Source organism: Magallana gigas, chromosome 8, assembly GCF_963853765.1.
Source record: "Magallana gigas chromosome 8, xbMagGiga1.1, whole genome shotgun sequence".
NCBI classification, from domain to species: Eukaryota; Metazoa; Mollusca; class Bivalvia; order Ostreida; family Ostreidae; genus Magallana; species Magallana gigas.
The window spans coordinates 23,373,219-23,398,965 of record NC_088860.1 but is presented as its reverse complement, the minus strand read 5'-3'; the positions used below and the strand labels follow the sequence as shown (position 1 = coordinate 23,398,965).

The 25,747-nt window shown below is 35.2% G+C and overlaps 3 protein-coding genes across 8 annotated transcripts; 1 reads left to right on the top strand and 2 right to left on the bottom strand.

Moving 5' to 3' along the window:
- Positions 1 to 2,099: 2,099 nt before the first annotated feature.
- Positions 2,100 to 4,418, bottom strand: LOC105329000 (uncharacterized). Of its 2 annotated transcripts, none has more exons than XM_011430095.4 (4): positions 4,167 to 4,418; positions 3,571 to 3,691; positions 2,958 to 3,103; positions 2,100 to 2,505 (listed from the first exon to the last, which is right to left on the bottom strand). In XM_011430095.4, the coding sequence occupies exons 1-4, from the start codon at positions 4,216 to 4,218 to the stop codon at positions 2,351 to 2,353; spliced, it is 474 nt and encodes a 157-aa protein (XP_011428397.2). In that variant the 5' UTR covers positions 4,219 to 4,418; the 3' UTR covers positions 2,100 to 2,350. The 2 variants fall into 2 exon arrangements, with proteins under 2 accessions (XP_011428397.2, XP_011428396.2); XM_011430094.4 differs by having other exon boundaries at positions 2,100 to 2,541; positions 4,167 to 4,409.
- A 2,210-nt stretch (positions 4,419 to 6,628) lies between these two features.
- On the bottom strand, positions 6,629 to 19,913 carry LOC105329001 (rhotekin). 5 transcript variants are annotated; one of them, XM_011430096.4, is made up of 13 exons: positions 19,696 to 19,913; positions 19,281 to 19,550; positions 11,396 to 11,589; positions 10,930 to 10,979; positions 10,433 to 10,486; positions 10,202 to 10,322; positions 9,732 to 9,891; positions 9,271 to 9,302; positions 8,950 to 9,154; positions 8,570 to 8,686; positions 8,222 to 8,390; positions 7,956 to 8,066; positions 6,629 to 7,820 (listed from the first exon to the last, which is right to left on the bottom strand). In XM_011430096.4, exons 1-13 carry the CDS (start codon positions 19,885 to 19,887, stop codon positions 7,684 to 7,686), a joined length of 1,812 nt encoding a protein of 603 aa, XP_011428398.3. In that variant the 5' UTR covers positions 19,888 to 19,913; the 3' UTR covers positions 6,629 to 7,683. The 5 variants fall into 5 exon arrangements, with proteins under 5 accessions (XP_011428398.3, XP_011428403.3, XP_011428401.3 ...); XM_011430101.4 differs by lacking the exons at positions 19,281 to 19,550; positions 19,696 to 19,913 and adding an exon at positions 16,543 to 16,742; XM_011430099.4 differs by lacking the exons at positions 19,281 to 19,550; positions 19,696 to 19,913 and adding an exon at positions 15,913 to 16,011.
- Positions 19,914 to 21,379: 1,466 nt separating this feature from the next.
- LOC136270686 (trichohyalin-like) lies at positions 21,380 to 25,745 on the top strand. The gene is made up of 3 exons (XM_066069065.1): positions 21,380 to 23,849; positions 24,168 to 24,309; positions 25,035 to 25,745. The coding sequence occupies exons 1-3, from the start codon at positions 22,861 to 22,863 to the stop codon at positions 25,743 to 25,745; spliced, it is 1,842 nt and encodes a 613-aa protein (XP_065925137.1). The 5' UTR covers positions 21,380 to 22,860.
- The last annotated feature ends 2 nt before the right edge of the window (positions 25,746 to 25,747 follow it).

Here is a 25,747-nt window from a genome sequence, read left to right as displayed (position 1 = left end):
ACTCTTGAAAGGGGAATAACTCTCATACACGGGAAGGGGGGTGGGCCTTATGAAAAATAACCTCTTTTGCAATCTAAGAGGGCCTGATGGTCACGGTCGTTTTTTTTTAGACTGTATTGTTCTTCTTTCAAAAGGAGAGCTTTATATAAGATATAGGAAAATACCTAAATAAACAGGTTAAAAGGCTAAAATAAATGAACTCAAAATCTCCTATCAAAGAATACATGTTGTTTTATAAATAGCTAAAGACAATATATCTTAAAAATTTAAGGAAGATCTGGTTGCTAGTTTGTTGACTACCTAGCTTCCTTCACGAATGATTTCTTTAAAACATGCATTTTGAGTTTTTATTTTATATTTTTATATTTCCACACCATCCCCCCCCCCCCAAATCTTTTATAGATAATAACAAGTTTGACAATTTGACAATTAATATTTCTGTGGAATATTTTAATGCAGTCAAAATGCATTGTCTGGTTATTCAGGATGGACAGAATTTGAGAATCATACAAAAATTCTGAATATCAAAAGCATAGAAAATGAAAATGCTGGATCATTTTTTCCTACACGTTCATTATGTATAATTTCCGACCACTTTTTCTTCAAATTGAATTTTTTTAATGTAAAGAGTAGCCTTTGAGAGATATTCCTCCTATAAGGTTTAGTAGTCGCCCGACCCTCTCCAGAATGTAATTAATGATACATTTTAATGCAGTTGTGGGTTTTTTCTCCATATTCTACCGCTAGAACTGTCCAGTTATACGGCTGTATTATTTCCTTAGGGTGGCATGAATTTCTTTTGTTTTTATTTTTAGAGTGTGGCAACTTTTGCTTATCTGTCTATCTTCGAGTTGCTGCTTAGACGAATTTTAAACTTTTGAACAATTGACATAAACTGAATTGTACTTGTTGATGAGTTATATTGTTTTACAATGAGTTTAACTGCCCCGAAACCTGTTATTGCAAAGGTATTTTATCTGATCTTGTTGATGGAATGTATTTTTATACTAGTATATTACTTTCATAAGACAGTTTGATATCATTCATATTTCCTGGTGTTATATGTTGAAATAAAGTGCGACATAATAAGATACAAGGAATTAAATAAATGAAATTTTATAAAGATTGTTGAAAAATCAAAGTGTCTCTTTTAAAATATATATATCATTTTATGATAATATCAGGCATATCAAAATTTTAGGGATTCTGGTCGTCCGTTTTCTCGAGTCGAAAAAAAGTGATTTTGTCTTTAGGGGCCTTCTTTTTAAAATTATATCCATGTACTAACTTCACCAACATTTTTATGAATTTCTGTTATAAATTTACACGACCCTATTAGTTCATTAAATAATCATTATCATATTGTATTATCTTGTGTGATATGTCATTAACTTTTTAATTGAATATCTTCAACATAGGTACAATGTACATGTATTCCCACTCAGAATCATGTAGTGCAAAAATAGATACGGTTTTTTTTTTTTTTGTATTGAAAATTAATTGCATTTAGGCTCTATATTGTTAAAATTGAACATAACTGCTATGGTATCTTCATCTATGAAAAACCCCATATTTTAAAATCATACAATAATGAATTGTTTGTAACATCATATAAATACATGCGGTAATTTACCTTATGTTCTGCTCTTATATTCGAATTATCTCTCTTCGTCTGAATATAGACTAGAACATGATCCTTTTAATACTTAGCGGTTTTATATCCATTTGTATTGTTATATATATAATTATCGCAAGAACTTGAAGATAAAAAAAATAGTAATAAAGCTCAAGGGAAAAACAACAACAAATAAAACGCTGTAAAATTGCTTTATTATTTTTTTCTACATTACGCTATGCAATGCACTTTAACACAAAGTAGAATGTGTAGAAACATTCCTTGCTTCCATCAAACTTTTGTGAGGATTTTGAGCAGCTAGTTAATGGTGACTGAATGAATAGCCTTGTTTTGTAACCTCACAACCCATTCAATAAAAACTATGAGGTCACAATTAAGATACATATATATCGCAATAAAAAAATAATAATAACAGAACAATATTTAGTTACCAAGAATATCTCAGTATTGTCATGTGTTTAGGTATCGTTGACTTTGACCAAGAGTTGCAGTTTTTTTAACATGTATACAATTGTGATTTACATTCAATTGATAAAATGAAAATTAATGTAAAAAAAACAACATGCGCATGTCATAATACAATGCACATGTAATCTGTATTATAAAACCACACGGTATTCAATATCAAATGTAGTAAACATTCTTCAAAAACATTAATATTCAATTTAAACACAGAAAAGGGCTCATTGAATTCTTGAATCCTTCTCCATCTCTTCAGATGGGTTCTGTGGGGTGCGGCGACAGGTCGTCTGGCCCTCCTCTAGCCCCGACAGTGGCCATGGGAGCCGGGGGTGGGTGGTCGTACGCCGGCGGTGGTCCCAGTGGAGCCCCCGGGAAGCCTTGGTTCATATAGCCTGGCTCTGGTTCACCTGCAGGTGGTAATCCATATCCCATGTAAGGGTGATCTTAAAACAGAAAAGTCCCAAACACCTACAGTAACTTTGATCCGCTGGGGTGGGGGATGGGGGTGGGGGTCAAAGTATCATAATTTGAATTACTTTATTTTGTATTTATTTATTATTATAATAAATTTTTAAACGACGCGGATCAAAGTTCATCTATGTATAGTAGTAGTTCCACTTCTATGAAATATGGAATAGATATTGTGCATTGGTATATACATAAGAAATTCTTTCGAGTTTGAACTACTATGGTTATACATAAATGAGAGAGAGAGAGAGAGAGAGAGAGAGAGAGAGAGAGAGAGAGAGAGAGAGAATGTTAAAAAGATAAAAGGTTTGTTATTTTTTTAAGGATTATAAACAGATGAATTGGTCTTGGGACCTGTTTTTTAACCACTACATGCAAAAACTATACTTACTGATGTTAAACTCAAACCCATCCTCAATCTCTTCTTCTTCCTTCTTCTTCTTCTTCTTCTTGGACATGTAGCAGTACACGATGACGCCAGCGACGATGGCGATGGCCAATAGAGCCCCGATCACACCCCCAGCGATAGCCCCAGAGCTGAAACAGACAAACCAGACTTAGATAGTTTGACGGTCATGTCCATGGGGGCAAATTTTTTCCCTTCAGTTCTTACTTGATATAATATACTTTGGCTGTCAATACTTCTATGGATTTGATAAAATTTCAATTTTTTTCCTTCAGTTCTTACTTGATATAATATACTTTGGCTGTCAATACTTCTATGGATTTGATAAAATTTCAATTTTTTTCCTTCAGTTTTTACTTGATATAATATACCTTGGTTGTCAATAATTCTATGGACTTGATAAAATTTTGAATGACAAAAAAAGAAAAGAAATGGAGAAAAACAGAACGAGAAATGCAATTATGATGAGAAAAATTGAAAGAAAAAAAATGTTAAGAGATTGCAAGAATTCAAAACGTGTTTTTTCTGATTAAGATTTCAGAAACTCAAGAAAATTAATGGATCTCAAAAATAGTTTGATGTAGAAAAGTCGACGTACTTGATCTTGTTGCAGCACTTTCTGTCGTGTGAGTATCCACAGCATCCGTCCGCACAGTACATATAGTAGGTGTTGATGTTGTTTGAGTAGTACGTCAGGCAATAGTCCGCATAGCTGTGCTCTACAAGACAGGGACTGAAGAATTTTATTCAAATTCCTTGGAATTGCAATGCATGTGGCGATCCAGAATTTGTTCCCAGGAGCCAGAGGGGGGTGTCGGAAGCAAATTGAAATGGGGGGGGGGGGGGGCTTGACTTCTTGACAAGCAAAACAGGGCGGGTGGGTGAGTGGGTGGCTGTTTGTTGGGGCTAAGCCCGCCCTAGCCCCCCCCCCCTTCCGACTCCCGACGCATTTGCCATTCCTAGATCTGCACTTACAATATTTTTTTTTTTTAATTTATGCAGGTTGGCCCGTAACAGTATTAAAAAAAGTGGGGTATGCTAAAAAAAAGAGCAAGATAAACGATAGCAATTTACTTTTATGGTCATAAAGAATTTGTGATATATAATTCACATTCGTGTCTTGATAGTACAATTGCACTATTGAAAAATATGCTGCGACATTCTGACTCGTCTTCTATAGATCTATTCACGTACCTGTTAGAAGAATGACACACAGCAGCAGAATGGAAATCAAAAATTTCTCCATTTTTGATTAATGTGTCAAATTAATCGTCACGAATTAAATAATTTCTTTTCCATTTTTCAACACGTCCACTTCTGTGGGCCAAATACTAAGTAAATCCACTGTATCAAGTATGCAACAGTAATCGAAAACTTAAATTGAAAATCGGTGTGTATTCAAAGTAACCTAGTCAAATCTGGTCGTGTAATCCCGTTAATCCGTTTCATGACCGGGTTCTTATGGATTTAAAACGAAACGACACACTTAGCATTATTTTCATAACAAGTTAGCAAAAGGGCAGAAATTGTGTTCTGCAGGATTTAATAATTTTAAAATTATCTCTTTCTTTACGTTACTGTTACACCATGTTACACGGTTACACGGGATTTGACAAACACGCCCATCCAACATATTGATTTTTTTTTATTTAGGGTCACAGTCTGTTAATTTATTTCGTAGGTACATGTTTGGGCGACTAAACAGGTTTCAAAAATATATAAATCTTATAATATTATGCAGTTTTCTATGTTGGAACTGGCGTCGGGAGCATAAAGCTTATATGAGCTCACTTTTGCTCAAAAGATCCCAGTCTATATATAGAAAAAAGGTTCGACTTATACATAGTAAACGTTCGACTTATATATTAAAAAATGACCTCGTCTTTGTTTTATGGCTCCGGGGCACGATGCAACCCCCTAACAATCTACTACTTACATGCATGTATACATACGATATAAACATATAAGTAGTAATGATATATATATATATATATATAGACAATCACCTGACCATTTTAATAACATGCTCAGGGGACGTAACTTAACACAATGAAGTTCATCCACCTAGAGTTTAAATGCTCTAATTTACAAGTGAAAATTAAAAAAATGCCATTTAAAACTAATCCGTGTGTAAAAGATTTTAATCTAGAGATTACAACTATAATAGTGGCTTTATAGGGTCATATTTCAAATATATTCTCGGTTAAGAAATATTTTAAAATCATTTTGGCAAATTAAGTGACTCTTTGGTTGATACTAGTAAACTTAAAGTAAAGGTATACCATTCCCGACCATCTGAAGTTTCAGTGAAAGATTTATCCCAATGATATTTGAAAGGGTTGATTAAAAAAGTAACAGCATTACAACACAATAAGATATCGCGAAAAAAAGAAAACAAAACAAAAGTATCTTTTCCCTTAGTTTGATATTTCAGAGTCTAATGTTTGTATTTTAAGCCTAAACCCTAATCTGAGACTCCCCTGACTGTTACCCCAATTTTATTATTTGATGTTTGAATGAAAAACACCGATTCATGAAAACGGGGGAGGGGGTGTAACGGTTACAAGACCTGGAGAATTCTCGGATTATCTATTCCTTAGTTCCAGGGGCCAAAAAATTGTAAACATTTGGTAATTAAAGACCTGCAGACTTTGTTCAACACATGGTTATATATGTCACCCTCATACCTGATAAAAAGCCTCAAATTGGCAGTGAATTTCACAAATTAACATCAAAAATATTAAATTAATACATTTTCACTCTATGTCTTGAACCCCTGGTCCATGATTTTCACAAATTAGGTGGAAGATTTCGTGGACATCAGAATCATGCATTTAGTTTTGTTGTGTTTTTAAACATGTATGGGAGTAGAGAAGAAGATTTAATAAGATTTAATACATTTATACTATATGGCCATAATGGCCCCGATTAGGGCTTGAACCCCTGACCCAGGGGCCGTAATTTCACAATTTAGGTAGAGGACCACATGGACATCATAACCATGCAATAAGTTTTTCACAAACATGTATCGCAGTAAAGAAGATTTTCCACAATATAATGCATTTTCACTGTATGGCTATGTTTGGCTACGCCCTTGGGCTTGAAACCATGTCCCAGAATTTCACAATTTAGGTAGAAGGGTTCATAGACATCATAACCATGCATTTAGTTTTCTCAAATATATATGGTAGTAGAGAAGAAGATTTAAAAGATTTAATACACTTCACTATATGGCCATATTCGCTCCACCCTAGGGCCTTAACGCCTGACCAAGGGACCAGGATTTTCACAGTTTTGGTAGAGGGCTTCATGGGCACAATAACTATGCATCTATTCAATTTCAATTTCAAATTCAAGCATAATAAATAAGCCTCGGACACACCTGGTAAACAAGATAAATTATCCCTTGGACCCTAACTACCTGGGAAATATTTCTAGATCTGTACACATATTTTTATACAGTTATGTCATATATAGATGTAGTTCAAAACCATATAATATTTCTTTAACAGAATGAACAATGCATGCATTTAATCTAAATTGAGTTCGAATTTGGTTAAGAATTCTTTGAATTATGACCTTCCCTCGATCAAACTGAAAAAGATGTGACAAATCATACCAGTGATAAAAAAAAAAACCCATAAAAAACCCATGTACTCTTTTCAATGCATTTATTCAGATTAAATGTTATTACCTCCAGTTTACATTGTATCATTAAAAAAAAGTGGAGATTTGATTTTCAGCCAAGAGAAAATAAAGATAGAGGAAGAAAGAGGAAAAAAATGGAAGATCAAATATCAGAACCTGGAAGGTAAGATTTCCGCAGGTATTTCATAAGCAGTTTTACATATATATACAGATGTTTACACGCATACACAAAAAAAAAACAACAGAGAAAGGCAGACTTATAACACCTGAGGATGATAAAACACATGACATCACTCAATCACATGTATTAACCATAACAGACAATAACTAGCAAGGACATGATCCTCAGTAAATGGTCCAATAAAAGAGGTACTTCTTAATAAAAAAAATTCTAAAACAAATTCTAAGAGAAAACATTTCCTAGTTTAAGAAAACATTAAAAATCTATTTAAAATATGAGCAGTCAGCATTAAAAAAAATCATGTTTAAATAAATAAAAATTTCCTGTCTTCTACACTTGTATTCTAAATATAGCAATTTATATCAGGTTATTCCCCTCGAAATTTGTAACATTTTTCCTAGCTTCTAAAAATTACATAATAAGCTGCCTTGATATAACATTCTGACTAGTTTATTTATGTCTGTTTTTCCCCAAAGAGGGGGAAAAAAAAAGAAAGCAAGTTCCAATACAAAAGAATGCCTTTCTAGGAAAGATAACTCTTTGGTCCTCAGCAGAATGAAAGCTGCTCTCAAAAAAACAACCGCACAATGCAAAACTTCTTCCATTCACTCTAACACGATCTACAGATATACAGGTTAATATGTACATTAAATACCAAACTCATCAGTAGCACTAGAGTGTGCAGGTTTAGAGCGTCCGCTTTGTGGATTATCAGACAATGGATTGCACATTACACATGAGTACGGAGTATTGTTCTGGTTTACATATGATCCTATACATAGCACTTCACTTCCTCCTGGTGAACACAACATGGTGTACTGTAAGGAATGGGTTTTGTATTTTTTTTTTGTCAGTTCGAAAAAGGGAGACAACTCCTATTGGTTACACTGTTGTTGTGTATGAGTTTTCTCCCCTGATTTGCTTGGCCTCTCCCATCAGAGTATTCAACATCTCGCTGAGCTGATCGTCTTCTTTCTTTAGTTCCCCAACAACACTTCTTGGGCGTGGGGTTGCTTTGTCTAAATAAAAAAAAAGATATAACTGTATTATTATCAGTCCTTTTAAACATTTGAAGATCACATATAATCATTGTCATATTTGATTTTTCTCTTTTAAATTTTTAAGTACGGTACATAAATTATATCTCTGCCCACCTGATAGAGGTGTGTCATCGTAGATGGAGGATTTCCGTAAGAAGGCGGGCTTCTTGCGAGGTGACGGAGATCTGATCTCCATGAGGTAATCACAGGCATGCTTCCACAATGCTATAGAAAAAAAACAACCAGTTTTCATTAATCAAATGAAAAGTTGGATAAACATTAAAGAATTAAAGCTGTTAAATATACCAATATTTGATCTCCTCAATAGAAAAATATTCAGTATCTCAAGTGACAAACGAAAACAAGAGTTTGGTACAGACCTTGGTCAAGTAGATGCTGCTGTAGGCCGTCCCACCACTTATTGAGCTCGTCTTTAGACTGGGCTGCCAGTGTGTACTCCAGGGACCTGGGGTGCTGTTTGGTCATGATGTGAATTGTATGATCCGTTCCCATACTTCTGCTTGGATCTGTATCACTAATTTGAGTATTCTGAAATAAAAATAACGACCGGTTTGAAATTTGATGTTAAAAGTAGTTTCAAGCTTTCTCTCATAACCAATGCCATCACTTTTTCAATCCATTTAACAATTGAGAATATAACCAATGTACATTGCTTGATTGCTGTTTACAACAAGAATAGAAATGACAGTTAGTTTTATGTGAACTACCTTGGTAACAGGAATTTGCAGCAGTGGTTCTGTGACCTCCATATCTTCCTTTGAGGACCAGCAGGCCAGGGAGAGGTTCTTTAACACACACCAGTAAGGCTTGACTTTCTCCTCATCCTGAAACCCAAAGAGGACAAGTATGAGTTATCTTTCTTAACTTTCTTAATGTACAATGGCACATATTTAATCTCAGACTAGGTTAAAAAATCAATACATATTACTGCAAGTCTGCTCATATTCATAGGCAAGATAATTCAATAAAAAGGATTGGAAGGGGAAAAAATAAATCAGGTCAAGCAGCATACCAAGAGATTGAGGTATTGGAATTGAAGGGAAGGGGGAGTGAGGAAAAAAAATACATGCATTTGCAAGCTGCATACCAGAAGATTGAGGTAGCCAGTGGCAACAGGCTCCACTAGACACTCTGGCTGACAGGCTAGTCTTAGACAGAAAACGCCGAACAGAGGGAGCTCACAGGTCGTGACATCTGCACCAGAGGTCAACTGGAGGTCATAGTTTCCAATGGAATCACCGATATCCTTCAGCTCTAGGGTACCACTGGCCATCAGCTCAAATCTAGGGCCCCTGAAAGAGAGAAGGGAAGATTGAAGTCTTATACAGCTGAAGTGTCATCATTACCCTTCCAATTTGGAAAATCTCTCAAATAATGATAACAAAATGATAATGATAGGCATACTTACAGCACCATGTTGCCAATGATGTCTGTGTCATTCTAAATACAGGAACAAAGAAAATAGAAAAAAAATATGAATATAAAGAGAGATTACAAAATAACAATCATAAAAACATAAATAACTGCAGGAATTGTAACATTTACAGATATTTATCTAAATATATTTAGATAAATTATTTTTTATAAATAAATTTATCCCCAGCTTTAAAATAATGGAGAGGTCAATGCCCTGCTGAGACCTGCTCCCTTATCATAAATCATATCATGATTACATAATGTTATCCCTCAAACCCTTTCAATTTGTTTTCCTTCAATCTGACAAAATCTATTAAAAGCCCTATTAAAATGCTTCAACGGCTTAATGTGAAAGAGTTAAAAAACGACTGTAACTGGCTCCTCAGGCAAGAAAAAAACCCTTTGAAATAAACAAAGGATTTCCTAGCATGCATATAGTATCTGATAACTCACCAGTCCAGAGAGGCGTTTTCCGACACTGCGTCCGACAGAGCCTGACAAATCGTTGATCTTCTTGCGGAGCTTCTTGGGTGTGCTGGCTATTGTAAGATCCTCGTGAAGCTTGTGACAATACACCTCGAATTTAGCAGTGAAGTCGTGGGGAACGTTATTACTGAAAAGAAAAAATCCATGACAATGAACTACTGTTGCATGATCCATAAATCTGATATTGTTAGCCGTGATTTCCTTTCAAGTATTATCTTTATGCGTTTTCGCTTTTTTAGCATTTTTTGAACTGTTAAAAGCATGCTTGTATCTTTCATTTTAAAGGTACAGACCTTCATTTTTGCAACTGATTCAAAGCTTCATCTTAAGATACATTCTAAATTTATTTCAAAATTGGGTTTCATTAATGAATCTAATCAACATGTGTAAGTGAAATTAAGTCTTTGATTGATATTATGCAAGATAGTAAAGCTTACAAAACCATGATGTCATCAAAGGTCAGATCTGTCATGCTGCGATCCACATTGCTCAGCATGGAAGTCTCGTATATATCTGTTCCGATTCTCAGCAAGCAGAAAACAGCATATCGACGGTAATCTACGAGAGATAAAAGGATAAGGTTACGATTTTCAAAATAACTTTCAGGAATTCTGAGGAAACTGTATTACTATAATCAATGAAAATTGGTTGAATCTTATTTTTCTTACCTCCTTTGTTCTTGAAGTGATCTGTGTCTTTCCACATAAGTGGAATTCTGATATCTGTGAAACACAAGAAATTGATATTATTATCTATATACTTAATGATAAATGTACAAGTATGCATTTTTTTTCAATCTAGAATTTTTTTTCTGTCTGTTCATACACTAGATCTCCCGCCTCTTTTTATGGGATATTTTTGATGCAGATATCAATTTTCATTGATGGGGTCTAAAGTAAATCTGCTTGCCATAACCAAACAAATTATCAATATCTTTATCACAAAGAACAAACTCAGGCCCATTTTTTTATCGGTTAGGGTTAAGTTAATTGATGAACTGAGATTAAGCCAACACAAGCAAATCTAATTTCCTAGAGGATCCAGACTTTATAATATGCTGATGGAAAATGACACTTTTGATAAGTTAAGTCTTGGCTCTAAATTGATCTAAAGCTCAAATTTGAAGGGTCACTGGGTTACCATGGCAACTAATCATATCACTCACCAGAAACACTGACTTTGGCTTTACATGGTAACTGGTTTCCAACAGTCGATCTAAAATTAGAAAAACAAATTGAATTCACTGATGGGGATAAACAAATGTTTATTAGCTTAGTCTTAGAGAGACATGCAGACTTGTAGAAGATGCTACACAAAGAAATCTTAGACTTTGTGTCTGACATGGGAAAATGTGACCACTTCATCTCATGTCAAAGTCTCTCTAGCACTCGGGGAAGCCCAGAGACTGGTGCTTTCTTTTTTTTAATGACCTACGAGGAAGTACTACAAGCTCTAGAGGATCTGGGGGAATTTTTCCCCTGTTATTGTTCGTCCGTAATTAGATGTACTTCACAAGTCTGAAATTGGGACAATGTTTCCTAATGTGCATCATTATGTTTCCTGGAATGTCATCGATGAATTCTATAACCCTAAAAATTTTCTCCACCGATGAAAACCAACTGGATACTTACACATTTTTGCCGAGGACTTCTGCCGTCTTGCGGCGCTGAAGTTCCGTCATGTATGTCATTATCCTCGTGTTGGATGTCAGCAGATTTTTCGCCGCCTCCAACATCTGGGCCGGGTGTTTGGATGCCGCCAACAATTTGGCAGTCCCCTCCCGCATCTTGATTTCATGGTCGATCTTCTGCTGAAGATCATGATCCTAGAAAATACAAAACAAATTGGTCTATAAAGTCACCAGTCTTATAGTTATGATAGTCATAGATGCCAATGTGCGCTACAGATGTACGTATGTTGACTCGTTACAGTTTTTTGTGTTCAGTATGCAAGGCATCCTCTGTCCCATGTCATATCTGATCATTTATCTGACAATTCTCTTTGCAATAGCAGGTGCATGGTTTTACGTCCATGAGCCAAAAAATAAATGGCAGTGACTGCATATAGATGCAAGATTCATTGTATATTTTTCCAAGATAGGCTAGAAAAAGTAACACAGGTAAGATGTATAGTAAAGGTATTATCATATTACAAAACTGAATTACAAACATTATTTCTTCATAAAATGTGCTGTGCAAGCAACTTTTGAGAACTTTCTCTATGAAGTGTACCGGTAATTGAGGTTGGATTGTATATCGGAGTTGGACTCCTCGTGTGTACATATCAGCTGATACCGATCCTGAGCCTTTCCTTGTGTCAACAGATTATTTACATGTATAGATCAATAAAGGGAAAATTACCGCTCCAATTATACTAGCACACAAATAGGGGAATTTCTGCGCAAACATAAATACTGAGTCACTACTATTAGTACATTACTAAACAGTGATTTTGGATTCGACAAATGACATTTTTCTAGCGAAGCCTTGCTTAATAGTGGTCTCCTAGCTCATGAGTTTGTTGACTTGTCTAATTCTCTGTCAATTATTCATGACTCCAGGCAAATATCAAGACAGGCCATTAATATACACGAAAATATTAGCAGTAGAAGCCAAGGAGGAGCACACGGCAATGCACAATCATAACCGTACTTATCTATCCAATAAAACAGAATTGTCAGTGGGGTAATTAATATATAGGTATACAGTCTGATCACGGAAACACCTGAGTTGTTAAATTGTGATAAGTCGACTGTCCATTGTAAAAAAGGGATTTTAACTGAGGTCAGATAGGAGAGACTTTGTGAATGGCCTTTATTTACCTACTGACTCATGTCAGGATGTACACAACTTCAATCTGTAAATAAGACATCCCAGTCAGTGAGGGGCTAGCTGACTCATAATGAAAACACACTGAGGAAATTATAAAACAATGGCACATCCGCAATGGCAGGTAGATATTCTGATGTGACGTGCTTGTAATCGATGATTTACAGGCGCCCCATGAAGATCTAATCAATAACTCGGGTGCACTACCCTTGTACCCACTGCTCTCATAGTCTTGTGTACGAGGAATACCAGGCCCACAATTATATTGAATTTAGGGATTGGGACATGGAGCACTTAAAAATGACAACACAAACTTGTCTTTGTGGTCAAAATTAAAAAAAACATTGTTCAAAGGAGAAGCACGAGATCAAATACTTGAGAAAATGCCCCCCACCACCATCTGCCTACCTCTGTTGATACCATAGAGGGAAGGTGTATTCATAAATTAACATGGTCTGTATATCAAATTATGAACATAAATGAATACAATAACAGTGATTATTATTGTGAAAACAATGCATTGGGAGACAGGGGTCTATCATTGGGAGTAGAAGCTGCATTAGGGGTAGCTAGGTATCTTGGGTACCTTCATCACACCTGCTCTCACCTGTAAGCTAGACGCCAGCTGTCGGAGGTAGAACACACTCATGTCCTCCCAGATAATGGGGGAGGAAACATCCTCCGAGACCGAGCCACTGTCCCTTTGTCCATTGCTGAACAGGTCTATCACCGGGAGACATTTATCCATCGTTAAAATCTCCGATAAAGCCTTGTTACCACATCAGGGCGATTTGCCATCAATCGGGCCGTTAGAGTAAGTAATAAATTCACTGATTAACTAGTGTCGGACACTCATGACTTTCACTGATAATGACGACACTGATCGGCGTCAGAGAGACACCTATCCGTTTTGTACTGAGAAAACACGGTCAGTATAATATATATATATAAATACTGGCAGGAATCGGGCCCCAAATAACACTGTGATATCCCAGTGAACCTGTCTTCGTGTTTGCTGAGTAAGATAGCTAGGGACTTACACTCCATGCGATAAACAACCTGTCACTAGTTACCCACTGCACCGAGTGCAATTACTCCCCTGAATTTCTCTCACATCTCCTCCACGTACACACTAAAAAAACTCCATCCTGACTGGAGAAGGTTCCAAGAGCAGTTCATATGCACCGTATAAAAACCCCAGTACCTGTTGAATCACTCCAGGCGGTCGGTCTTTTGTGTGACTGAAAGGTTCCTTATCATATATAAGACCACAATTACAAGGAAAAAATAGACTGGTTCACCATTCTTATAATGAAGTTAAGAAAAAAAATAAAGAAGTTTCACACATCTGTTAATAGTTCACGGGACGACAAGCGCACACATGAATGAATTTACATACTCGTTCATTCATTCAATGCTAGTCACCACAAGACCCGTCCATCAAAACAGCTGAGCATTAACCAAAAAAAAAAGAAGAGAGATGAGAGAGAAAGAAACAGAGTTCATTAAAAATCACAGCTGATTTGCATCACATTAAATTGAAGGTGAGAAGACGAGAAAAACTTCTGTGCTGCGAGGATATGGATAAAGTTAAAAAACAGTAATGAACCGAGTCAAGATATATCCCTTACAGTCAATACTTCACAACACGGTCTGGCTCACAGTCCGAGACACACACACACACAGTCTGAGTACCCCCAAAACTAATAACAAAACACTGGGTTACACCATCCTAGATAAGACAGTCAAATATATCCCCACTGTTCACTTTCACTCCACGTATGACACACTCCAACAGGTAATATTTAAACTGCCAGGCAGGGTACAAACAGGCCCCTTTGTGGAGAAACGGTCTTTTTTTTTGTTTGATCACACCCCCTGCCCTGTCCCACGTACAAAACAGCTTTATCTCCTCAGGTGCTTGGTCACACAGCAGGGTGAGCCCTGACAGACTTTTAATTCATTGATTTCCCTATCCGGCTGACCTCCAACTATCAGCTGTTTAATCAGCTAGGCCATTATTATGATTGCTGGCTACTTGCAATGTAATTAATATTAAAGGAAGAGAAAAATTTGACATTTATTGAAAATTGATTTAAATCAAACTTCAAGCAGAAAGTGCTTGTTTTAATTCATTTACCATTTAAACAAAAAATTTATAAATACATGTACGGTATAAAGATCTGATTTGGATGGGAGGGGGCTTTTTTAATTACCGAAATTATTAACTTTCTTTAAAAAATCTTTTTTTTTTTAATTCTATCCTGCCAATTATCTGTTTATTTTGAATAAACAACCCATACTTAACATTCATTTCCAGCATTTCCTTAATCAAAATATTATCAATCTAAACTTCTAATTTTTAAATAGGTTACCGGTATATTAGTTTCCTTTGATATTCTATATTTTACCCTTGACAGTTATTTTAATGAAACAATCATATGGACCATATAACAATAGAACATTGTTTTGGGTTTGTTTGAAAGGTGTTTTTATCAGTAATATAGATATAACACCAGACTACAATATAAGTACAAAGCTCCCTAATCTGACCCGTAAATAAGCCCTTCTAATCCTCAGATTAACTCTCTTAGAGTGAGTGATAATCCTCAGTTATCACGAAACACAATGAATTATGAAAAAATACTGACTAAATACGTGTCCTATAGGAAGTCTATCCTTTACAGAAATCTGAAATAACAGTACTGACTAGAAATGAGATTGTCTTGGACCATGAAAGTTTCGCAAAATAAAAAGACATCCCAACCCATACCCCTGCCCTGCTGCTTAGCAAAAATCACATTTTCAAGAGAGACAACAACGAATCTGACCTTTTGTTTCTCCGGTCTGGCCGGCATTGCTTCATCAACCTCCATAGCTTGTCATTATATGTGAGCTACTTAATAAAACTATTCTCCAATTTCATGACTGATTCATTCCTGGTTAAACGTTTTTACAGCGCACAAAGAATTACCAGAGACCATCGTCGGGTTACATAAGTGCTCCTGTGCCAGTTGTTCAATGTTTTTACTTTTAGACTCAGAATCCCAAGGATTGTCAAGAAATCAATACCCTACATAGATGCAAGTCTGGTCTCTCCTTCACCAAACATCATAACAAAAGAACATTTTTCCAATAAAGCATCAAGATCACAAGCTCCTGCAGAGTTGTTTCCCTTTGATTGATACAGACTTCTCAATTTTACCCAAACAATTACAAATAAATTATAGAGAATTACATCAACATGTAATTTGTCTGGGAGAAGTCTGCATTAAATGTCTTACCACAAAGGTACATGGGCAATAAAAAAAAAGGTTTACCATTGTAATCTTTCTTTTAGGTGGGGTGCTACGAATCTTGATGTACATGAATTTGCTTTTCATTGTGTGGGCTAAAGAGGGCATGATGAAGGACAAATGGCTTTCTTGGGCTCCTGTCACTGATGTAGATAAGAGAGAAGTGTGGCCCTTGATACAGATCTCAAAGCTTTTATACCCCACCTTTAATTATCTCTGCCCAGTGTCCTGAGTGTGAATGACCAAAGTGTTAATTTTACAATTAATCATCCTCAACTTGTGAAATTTCTACCATTTACAGTAAATCATGGCCCCGGGTCACAGAGAGTTAATTAAAGCATGTTGTTGTTTTGACCTGAGGATGAGGAAAATGATCACAAGAAGCCCCTTATCTTGGCTAATGATAGGTAAATTATACATAATAACAGTAATTAAAAACATTTAATTTTCACTAATAAACTGCTATATATTTAAATGTTAATAAATAATCATGGTGATTAAAACAATTATACAAATTTACATATTGTATTAAATTTAACTATTTTTTAAATCATTTGTAACTCTTCTAAATACTGACAGTGTTGGATAATATATTGTTTAAAAGATCAAATAAGTAAAACCATAAACATTAATCAAACTCAAATTTTTACTTACATTTATAATTATTGGCAAATCCTTTGACATCCTTATTTACTCAGACAACATCATATAAATAAAAATTAAGATTTCCTTATCACACGGAAAAAGACAATGTCCCAAGGACACTAAAAAACGCCTCTCTATGCACTTGATTCATTTGATACGTAATAACATTTCCCAATATCAGAACGGCGAACTAAAACTATGTCAATTGTCACTGGAATATCTGAAGCAAATGATGCTAGCTAGCATTCATCCAACTTGAAAGAGGGACGGTGTCAGAAGTGTATATATTTTTCTTTTCTTTGCTTAATTGTAAGACGAATGTCTAGGGACAGGAAATCTGGACATAAAACCTGTAGCCCTGTGTCACTTCACAGTGTTCCCTGACAAGTTTATAATCATTACATATGTTTAATCACACTAATGAAGTAGAGTCACAAATGGTGCAGGCAGAAGTCATCAGGCTGATAATAGGGGAAAAAACATTAAAACCGGGGATTAATGAAAAGGAAGCACAGGAATATGGATGGAAGGGATTATTTGAATTATGATAATTAATTCATATAATTTGATCTTGATCTGAAGAAAAACCTACCAAAATCTTATACATGTACTAGCTTTAGTTCAATAATTCTCTCACAATATCATTACATGTATTTTTTTCGTAGTGATATATTTGATGGCTAAAGATAATACAGATTTTCAATGTTATGCACTGTATCCAAACCACATCTTGAACTAACCCCTTGCTCCCCTAGCCCAGCCATATGGATTCTGTTTGGATGGTTTTCATTAAAAACTTCACTGCATGTTGGGATCAATTTCAATTTCCTAAACCTGCAGGATTTTGTTCTTATCTCTGACTCGAATCTTTGCTGATTTATAACTTGGACACTAATTAGAAATGAATAATTTTTAAACATCAGAAATTTATGAAATTCAATATTTTGTTGACAGGGAAATATTTTAACATGACAATGTTAGAGGATGTACTTATAGTACCAGAGACTGGACAAGAAGGTTAAGTACAACATTCTGTTCCTTGTACATGCATGTACTTAACTGGGACACGTCCCTCTACTAATTTCAACGTTTGTACCAGGTTACTTCTATATGATGTGATGGGCTCATAAACTAACTGCTGTGACAGAGTAACACAAGACTCAGAACTAATGGACCTGCAGTTCAGGCCAATGTTTAGCAGTGGTGGTCCACAGTGATTTTTCTGTGGCCTTTGAATTGGGGAAAAATTATTAACAATTTTTTATTTGATAGATTTGAAAGATAAAAACATTTATTGTGAATATTTATAAGATATTAGTAAATATGATTTGTTCCAAGCCTCTGCTGTTATGTTGTTTAATGCATTTCTCTCAAACTCTTTAAAATCATGAAGATTTATGCGTGAAAAGTACAATTTCAATTGGGGAAAAATCAGCAATATTTGCAAGGGGAAAGGGACGTAGCTAAATGGACTGTAGAAATTAGAGAAATCATTGGCCTAAAAGCACTAGAAATAAATGTCTGGATTTTGGCTGTTTTAAGAGAAAACAGATACATGATTGTAGCCAAGTGAAGAAAACAGGAGTTATGCCCCTTTTCACATTTTTTCTTCTTGGCTGTATAAGTGCCAGATAATAAAGAATCAATCATAGCAAAGTAACAACTAGAAATGTGAGGAACCAAACAGCAATAGATCACTGACTGGGGCTGTTAATTAACTCAGCTGGGGGTCTTTGTCAGGTGTGTAACAGTCCAGGTAGATCACTTCAGACCACCTGGGGGACATGTTATACACAACGCTGTCAAAAACATGTATCTTCACTCCTTAATACAACAATCAATAAACAAATGATTATCTGGAAACAAATCGTTTGAATTCCTGAATTGATATACATTTCAAATTATTGGTTTTTCCATTAAGTTTTGAAATTAAATCTTGGGGGGAATAAAATCTTAATATTTAATTGTTATAATTTTGTTAGATTCAATAATTATTTTTACTACCAAACACACATACACATGTACTAGTATTAATGCAAATATATAGCCATATTAACATGCAAGAAATGTTAAACAAAATAATAAAACTAAAACACAAATCATATATGAACCACAGTTGAATCAGATTCAATAGATCACAAAACCCTTGTGGTATATGTGTGTAAACATGTACTTTACATTGTACAAGTGTGACTGTGTGTTAGTCAATGGTTAGCTGGACATCCTGCTGATGCAATCATTGAGAACTGATAATACCCCCTGGGGTTTGCCAGAGTATGAAGTGACAAGCCATTATCAGATGAAGGGAAGCATTACTTCCCCTAATGAATTCCTGTGTGTTTGTTGATTGGAGTAGCCTTTGTCTAAAGGTGTTTGCCAAAGAGATTGTTTAGTCTGGTAGGTGACGATGAAGGATTTGTGATCGCTAAGTAACTTAAATGACAAGATATTGTCAAGTTCCCACACTCATAATAACCCATAATAGCACAGCTGCCTCCTTCAAGAATGGGCCATTAAATAGCAGAAATAAGCGACAAGTTTTTCTGGTTAAACATATAAAATTATTATGATGTGCAGAGCTTTAAATATAAGGAGAGAATGTTATTGTGTATGTGTATGCAAAGTTTTCTGATATTAAAGAAAATAAATTTGATCCTAGTGAACAAGATTTCTATGACTCTTACACTGTCTTAACGATGATGATTCAATATTTTTCAAGTAATGATGAAATAGATACTGAATCCTACCTTACTGCCTTTACATGCTCTGCAGAACTGACTTTTGTAGGACAATGTTAGGTGGTTGAGGTACTTGAAGTTAGCATCATATGGCAGGGAATAATCTTGAAACTTTTTCATTTTCTTCCGCAACACTTTCATCGATACCCTTCTCTGTAAACTGCGTCGCAATGTGTCATTTCTCCGAAGAGGTTCAGGAGTAAACACTGCCTTATCCACAACTTTTGGTGGCTTCCATGAAATATTTGAAGGTGAAACATTTTCGCCATTCTCTTCATTCTGTCGATAAACAGTAAGAAAAGGGGGATTACTAAAAAGTTGCGTTTAATTTCACACAATTTAAGACATGAATGACTTTCTGTAAAGTAAATAAACGGCGTGACATAAGTTTGACATAAAGTAAACATATCAAACCGAAACATACCTGAGCATCGTGATGATCGAAGCGAGCAGGAAGCTCCGGTAGTTGTTTACCATTTTTCGGAAACGGTAACGCCGATTTCGACGTTTTCTTTCTCCTCTTCAGATGAAGACCACATGTTCCAAACACAAAGCTAAATTCATCATTTTCCTCCTCTTGAATTTCCCGCTTACGTTTTCGTGTCGGTGTGTCCATTTTCTCGTTGGTGAATCCGGCGTTCTAAAATTGAAAATAAACAAGTAGCGCCATCTATCAAGGTGCGTGTCAAATATCAAGGAACGTAACTCCAACTCGATAACTCAAGCGATCGTTTTAGGCCAGAATAAATATGGTTAAGCACACTGATCCTCAATATTTTATATTTCGCACACTATTAAATTTTAGATTTTTTTCAGATTTAGATATTCATTACAAAATATTCCTGTGAAACAAAAACATTTTTAAAGTTCGGAAAAAAATTCATAAAAAGGCATAAAAATTGGATAAATGCAGCAATGATGTGAAGTCAAACCTCTGAATGTAATTATATTTAATAAATTTTAGATTTCTAACGCTTATATATCAATTGGTTTTAAAATGATTAATGTGTTTTCTGATTCCTTGTAATGTTTTTGCTTGAGGCAAAAATTAATGTGCAAAATTGCTAAAGACCAAAAGAAATTCATTTTTGATCCCCACTGAAAATGTTCTTTGAGATCAAATATTTCGAGATAAATTTTTAAAGATACATGATTTGATTATTTTAATGTTTTAAAGGTGTAAAATAGATTTAACAAACTTGTTACTGAATTCATTTTCACAGTAACCCCATCAAAGGTCGTGATTACACGTGTTCAGACCAAATCCTTAAGCAATAAATCAGCGAAGTGGAATTAATGCACACAACACCGTATTCATTACATGTTTCAACGTATGTACCGTATATGCACATATCTAAAATCATTGAGAAATATTTTATCAAAATCCTTTTTTTCACTAGTCTTTGAAGTATATTACTACGTAAAACAGCCAGATACATTTGTTCCAATAATAAATTATTTTTTTTTGTTAAGGTTCTGACAGTTATTGCAGGTATTTTTCCAAAGTTATGATCAAATTATCACATGTAATATGCTTTAAAAACTATGACCATGTATATAACATATTGGTTCAATAAGCACGAATCAAGACCCCCCCCCCCCCTTCCCCTACCGGGGGTCCTACGGAAAATTAGATAATTTTGTTTTCTGGGGGTGGGGCTTAGGTTTATTTTTTGGTAATTTTACTGTGTGAATCAAATAAGTTTATATTTTGCGGGGGAAGGGGTTAATTACGCTCCCCCTCCTGCCACTTCTACATGTACCTATAAATCCAGGTATAGAGTTAGTGTATGAATGTGCCAGCACAAGATTATTTAAACATACTTTAATAATTTTATTGTTATAAATTATGCAACATGAGATTGGAACTCAGTTAATCCCACTTACCATACATATTTTAATGAAGACAAATTGAATTGCACATTACATGGATGTATAATAACAATATTGGAAAATAATTAAAGACAAACTGTTAAATTCCGAAAGAGATTTTATTTAATATGACAAAATTATTAATTATTATTTGTACAAATCTAAGTAATTTCAAGCATTTTATCTAGTGTAACTATATACTTATGCATTTAAAGTATCATAAAGTGTCATGCTATTTCATACCATTTACAAGAATAATTCAAATCTTGAATATCTGAGAATTTAACCCTTAATAATTGTCTATGTTCCCTCTGATTGCAGATAATGCCTAGATATTGCAGGTTCAATAATAAACCAATAAGGTTGTCCAAAGTTAATTCTATGTTTCATTTTACCTCAAAAACAGAATCTACAAAAAAGGAACATAAAATTTGAACTATATAACAATGAGTTTTATTCATTTTCATTGATAAAAAATTAGTTAGAATATTCAAGTTATATATGTACATGATAGCTGTTTATTGATTTGTCCTGTCAATTAAAAAGCCCAGGGAGTATCTGACAATTATAATCCATAATTTTCTCTAGGATATGTATTTTTTAGCTCTACTGATTTCAATTTTTTATTTAAAAAAAATAAATACAGGCTGGAAAGGATATAATTATATATTAAAAATAGGACTTTGTTCTTTCAAAATGACAAAGTTTGTTATCCTTGTATGCATAAGAGTGGCAGTAAACAAAAATTACTTTGAACAGCCTTAGAAAATTTCCAGGTCAGTGATTCTTTGGAAGCTACCTATAACTTTTCATGGTTTAGCTTAATTGTCTAGGGAATGGCAATAACTTTGATTGAATCCAAGAACTGCAGTAAATATTGACCATGTGTAAATCAATTATTTATATCAAGTTCTCTTTTTCTCTTTCTCTCTCCCTCTATTTCAGTATAAACGGAATGAAGAAGATCCCATATTCATCTTCCCTGTCACATTTCAGATGTGAAATGATGAAACATTTTTCGAGAAACAATGGAGTGGGATGATCTGTCAAGGCTTTTTAGATTGTTTTGATCATTGATCGGCTGAGGAGGATATAAGACACCGGAGTCACCCCCCAGGTAACAGATGGTCTAGGTGATTTCGCATTCACACCTGTTACAGGGGTATTGATGCCTCATCCCACAGACACTTATCATAAGTTACTTCTTGATCCAATTTACTGCTGTTTGTTCTCGTTTGGATTTCAAAATAAAAACATGAATTCTCGATAAAAAAAACAATTGGAAATCTTCAAAAAAGTTAAAGTAAGTATCTGTTTATTAACGATTCTATCCATCACTTCATATGGCGGTTTAGATGAAAAGTCTTAAATCCTCCATATCATGCAGTCATATTTGCATAAACCTATAATGTAATCTGTCAATAACCCTGTTTTGTATGCTGGGCTTAATTTCAAGCTTTATTACAAAGATTGTGTGATATGAATCTGGAAAATATGACACCAGAGGAAACCATAATTGGGGTGATATTGTGTCAGAAAAGTATTGACAAAGTCATTATGTTGTTGACTCTTTCAGTCCCTTATTAAATGCTACATTTGAAAAATTTTCCAGCCATTGACCCAATATCCTGCCAACGTGAGAACTGTTTCACTTTCGTCTGTTCAATAGATGTTCATTTACTTTTAAAGGCTAGACTCGGAGGCCATTCACTCCAATATGAAGTCCGGTGACCCATTGGATGTCGGTGATTTGGACTACCTGAATGACATTATTCCATACAGATGTCCAAAATGTAAAGATGAGAGAAAGTTCTCTTCTCTCTCTGATTTACGCCTCCACCTGGATAAAAACCATTCCTACCAGGTTGGGTACGTGAGACCTCGAGCAAGGATGCAAGTCTTTGACGCAAAGTCTGAAAAAACAAAGGAAAATAACTCAATCAATGAAGGAAAAAGGAAAACAAGTTCACCTCGGTTGGAAATCAGGTCATCAGATGGAAGATCTTCACCGCTTCTCCTGAGCTTTAAGGAAGATGCCAGGATTCTCGAGAGTCAACTGAGGGCTGCCAAAGAAGCTGAAATGAGAAACAAAGAAAGATCTTACCACAGAAAGACAGGACATGTGAATGAATCAGGCACAATTGACAGTCTACATCAAAAACTGATGTCTTCCAGGAATCAGCAATGGAAGGCTGAGGAGGCTCTGTACAGTATAGACAGTGTCCTGGACAATTTGGAAAAGTCCGTAGAAATGAGATTCCGAGATCAAAGGTGTGTTATCAGTGACTTGGCCTCGAGTCTAGACAACAGAGAGGAGCAGTTAAGTCAAGCTAACCTCACCCTGAAAAGTCTGCAAAAAGAGCGGCAAAAATTGATGAGAGAGACACAAGAAGTTCTCCAACAGAGCAAAATCAAGAATGAGAGACTGAAGTTGGACCTAGAGAGGAGAGACGATGTTCTCCACTCTGTCAAGTCCCAGCTCCAAGATCTGAGAGTTAAAACTGAGGAGAGTATTAGACTCAGAGACAATGAGTTAATGCTGACCAAGGACAGAGTTCATCATTTGGAGTTGGAGAAGGAGACCTTGTTGAGAGATGTTGAGGAGCTGATGAGGGCTTCTGATCAGGACAGCGTTCATCTGAAACAAGCTCTGGGAGCAAAGGAGAGGCAGCTTAAATTAGTCAATAATGAACTACTTAAAATCAGGTAGTATTTTTAACACTTAATTGATAATGTGGGTGTTGTGTTAAGTACATGTATTAGAACATAAGGCTATACCTGGTACATTTGTTTCATTTATAATGGTACCGTAAACATACCATACTTTTCACAAGGGTATTTATGATTTATATTTTAGTACCATTCGTACTGCTTAAAATCTTGTCTGCTAATTCATTATTACAGCATGCAGCCTTAAATCAGTTGAAGGGGAAGATTGTGCTAAAATTTGAGTGAGCTAATATTTGTACTGTTTAATGTTGATCCTTACAATTGAAACTTTAATATAGTATTTTTTTATCACAGAAATGAGCAGTCTGATCTAATGAATGAAAGTGTGAAATTGTATGAAGCAGCAGAAATGGGCAATGAGAAGCTGAAGAGAGTTATTCAGACCAAGGACAGCAAACTTCAGCAAGCAGAGATGGAGCTTGTAAAGCTAAGGAAGGTGGGTCTGGTCCAATCAATCATAAGTCTCTACTGCACATGCTAAAAAATTTATATTTTGTTTCCAATATGGATATACAGCAAAAAAAAAATATATTAACATCAATTTAACTCTAGGTTTCCTAATAATATTTGCATAAGAGAGGGCTAACATGTGTGCTGTTGCACAATCCCTTTGTGAATAATTGCTGAAAGCAATATGAGCTGTATTTTTTAGAATTTTATTTTGCTGCAAAAACCTACTTATACGATAAGTCTGCATGTACGGTAACTTAAACTTTTATGATAAATAGGATTTGAAAACATCATTAATTTTTGTCAAAAGAAAGCTTTTCTTAGGAATATACAGCAGATCAATTTTAGTACAGGACGACAATAATTCAATTTTGTTCCAATTAAGGCTTCTTGACGGCTTTTTCCACAAAAATATGGCTTACAGATATTAAAAAACCATGATATTTTTGACATTTTTGAAGAAATCAAATTGCTTTAAATTACAGTAAATGTATTATTTTTGCTTGTGTACTGTATTTGGGAATAATTAGATTTTCAAAAAATTAGTGCAGATTTAATTTGCACATTTCTGAATCTATCCATTTGCATTGATCTACATATATGATTAAGCAATATACTTTATTTTCCTAAAGCTGCATTATTTTCACCAAAAAAGTGTCATATATAAAGTACATGTACAAAACCAATATACTATTGCACTTTGTCTTTAAGATGCAAGATGATTTAGTGAGTGAGTCCCAGCTGTTGACAGAGCAGGCCGACAGTCACAGTCAGGCCATGAGGGGGGTTCTGGGAGAGAAGGAGGCCGCACTCTCCACCCTGAGACAGGAACTGGAAAGAGTGATTCAGGAGAGGAACAGACTTCTTACGGCTGTGGAGACTAGGGCACCGGTGATGAACTCAGAAGCCAGTAAGAGAGATGTACCAGTGAACAGCTCCCTCGAACAAGAGAAAATGAGGCAAGAATTGGACAGAGTGGTGAAGGAAAGGGATAGGCTTCTTACAGCCTTAGAGACTAGGGCACCGGGGAACTTTGAAGCCCATCAGAGACATGTAGCAGTAAACAGCTTCTCCAAGGAACAAGAAGAAATGAAGCAGGAACTGGAGAGGGTAATGAAGGAGAGGGACAGGCTTATGGAGGTCATGGAAAGGTCACCTGTGAGGGGTCATGTGGTGGAAGGAACTTGTGAGATAGATGGAGACAGTGCCCTTATGAAGGAGGACAAATTAATTCAAAGACAGAATGCATCACAGAATCAAAGGGTGGTAACTCCTGTACTATCTGTAAATGATGCTGACATTAGTAAACTTCAGTCTGAACTAGAAGAAAAACAAGCTCATTTGGAAAAAAAAGAAAGGCAAGTTATTGTCAATTCAAAAATAAATACCAAAATAGAAACATTTTGTCTCCATAATATTTAACT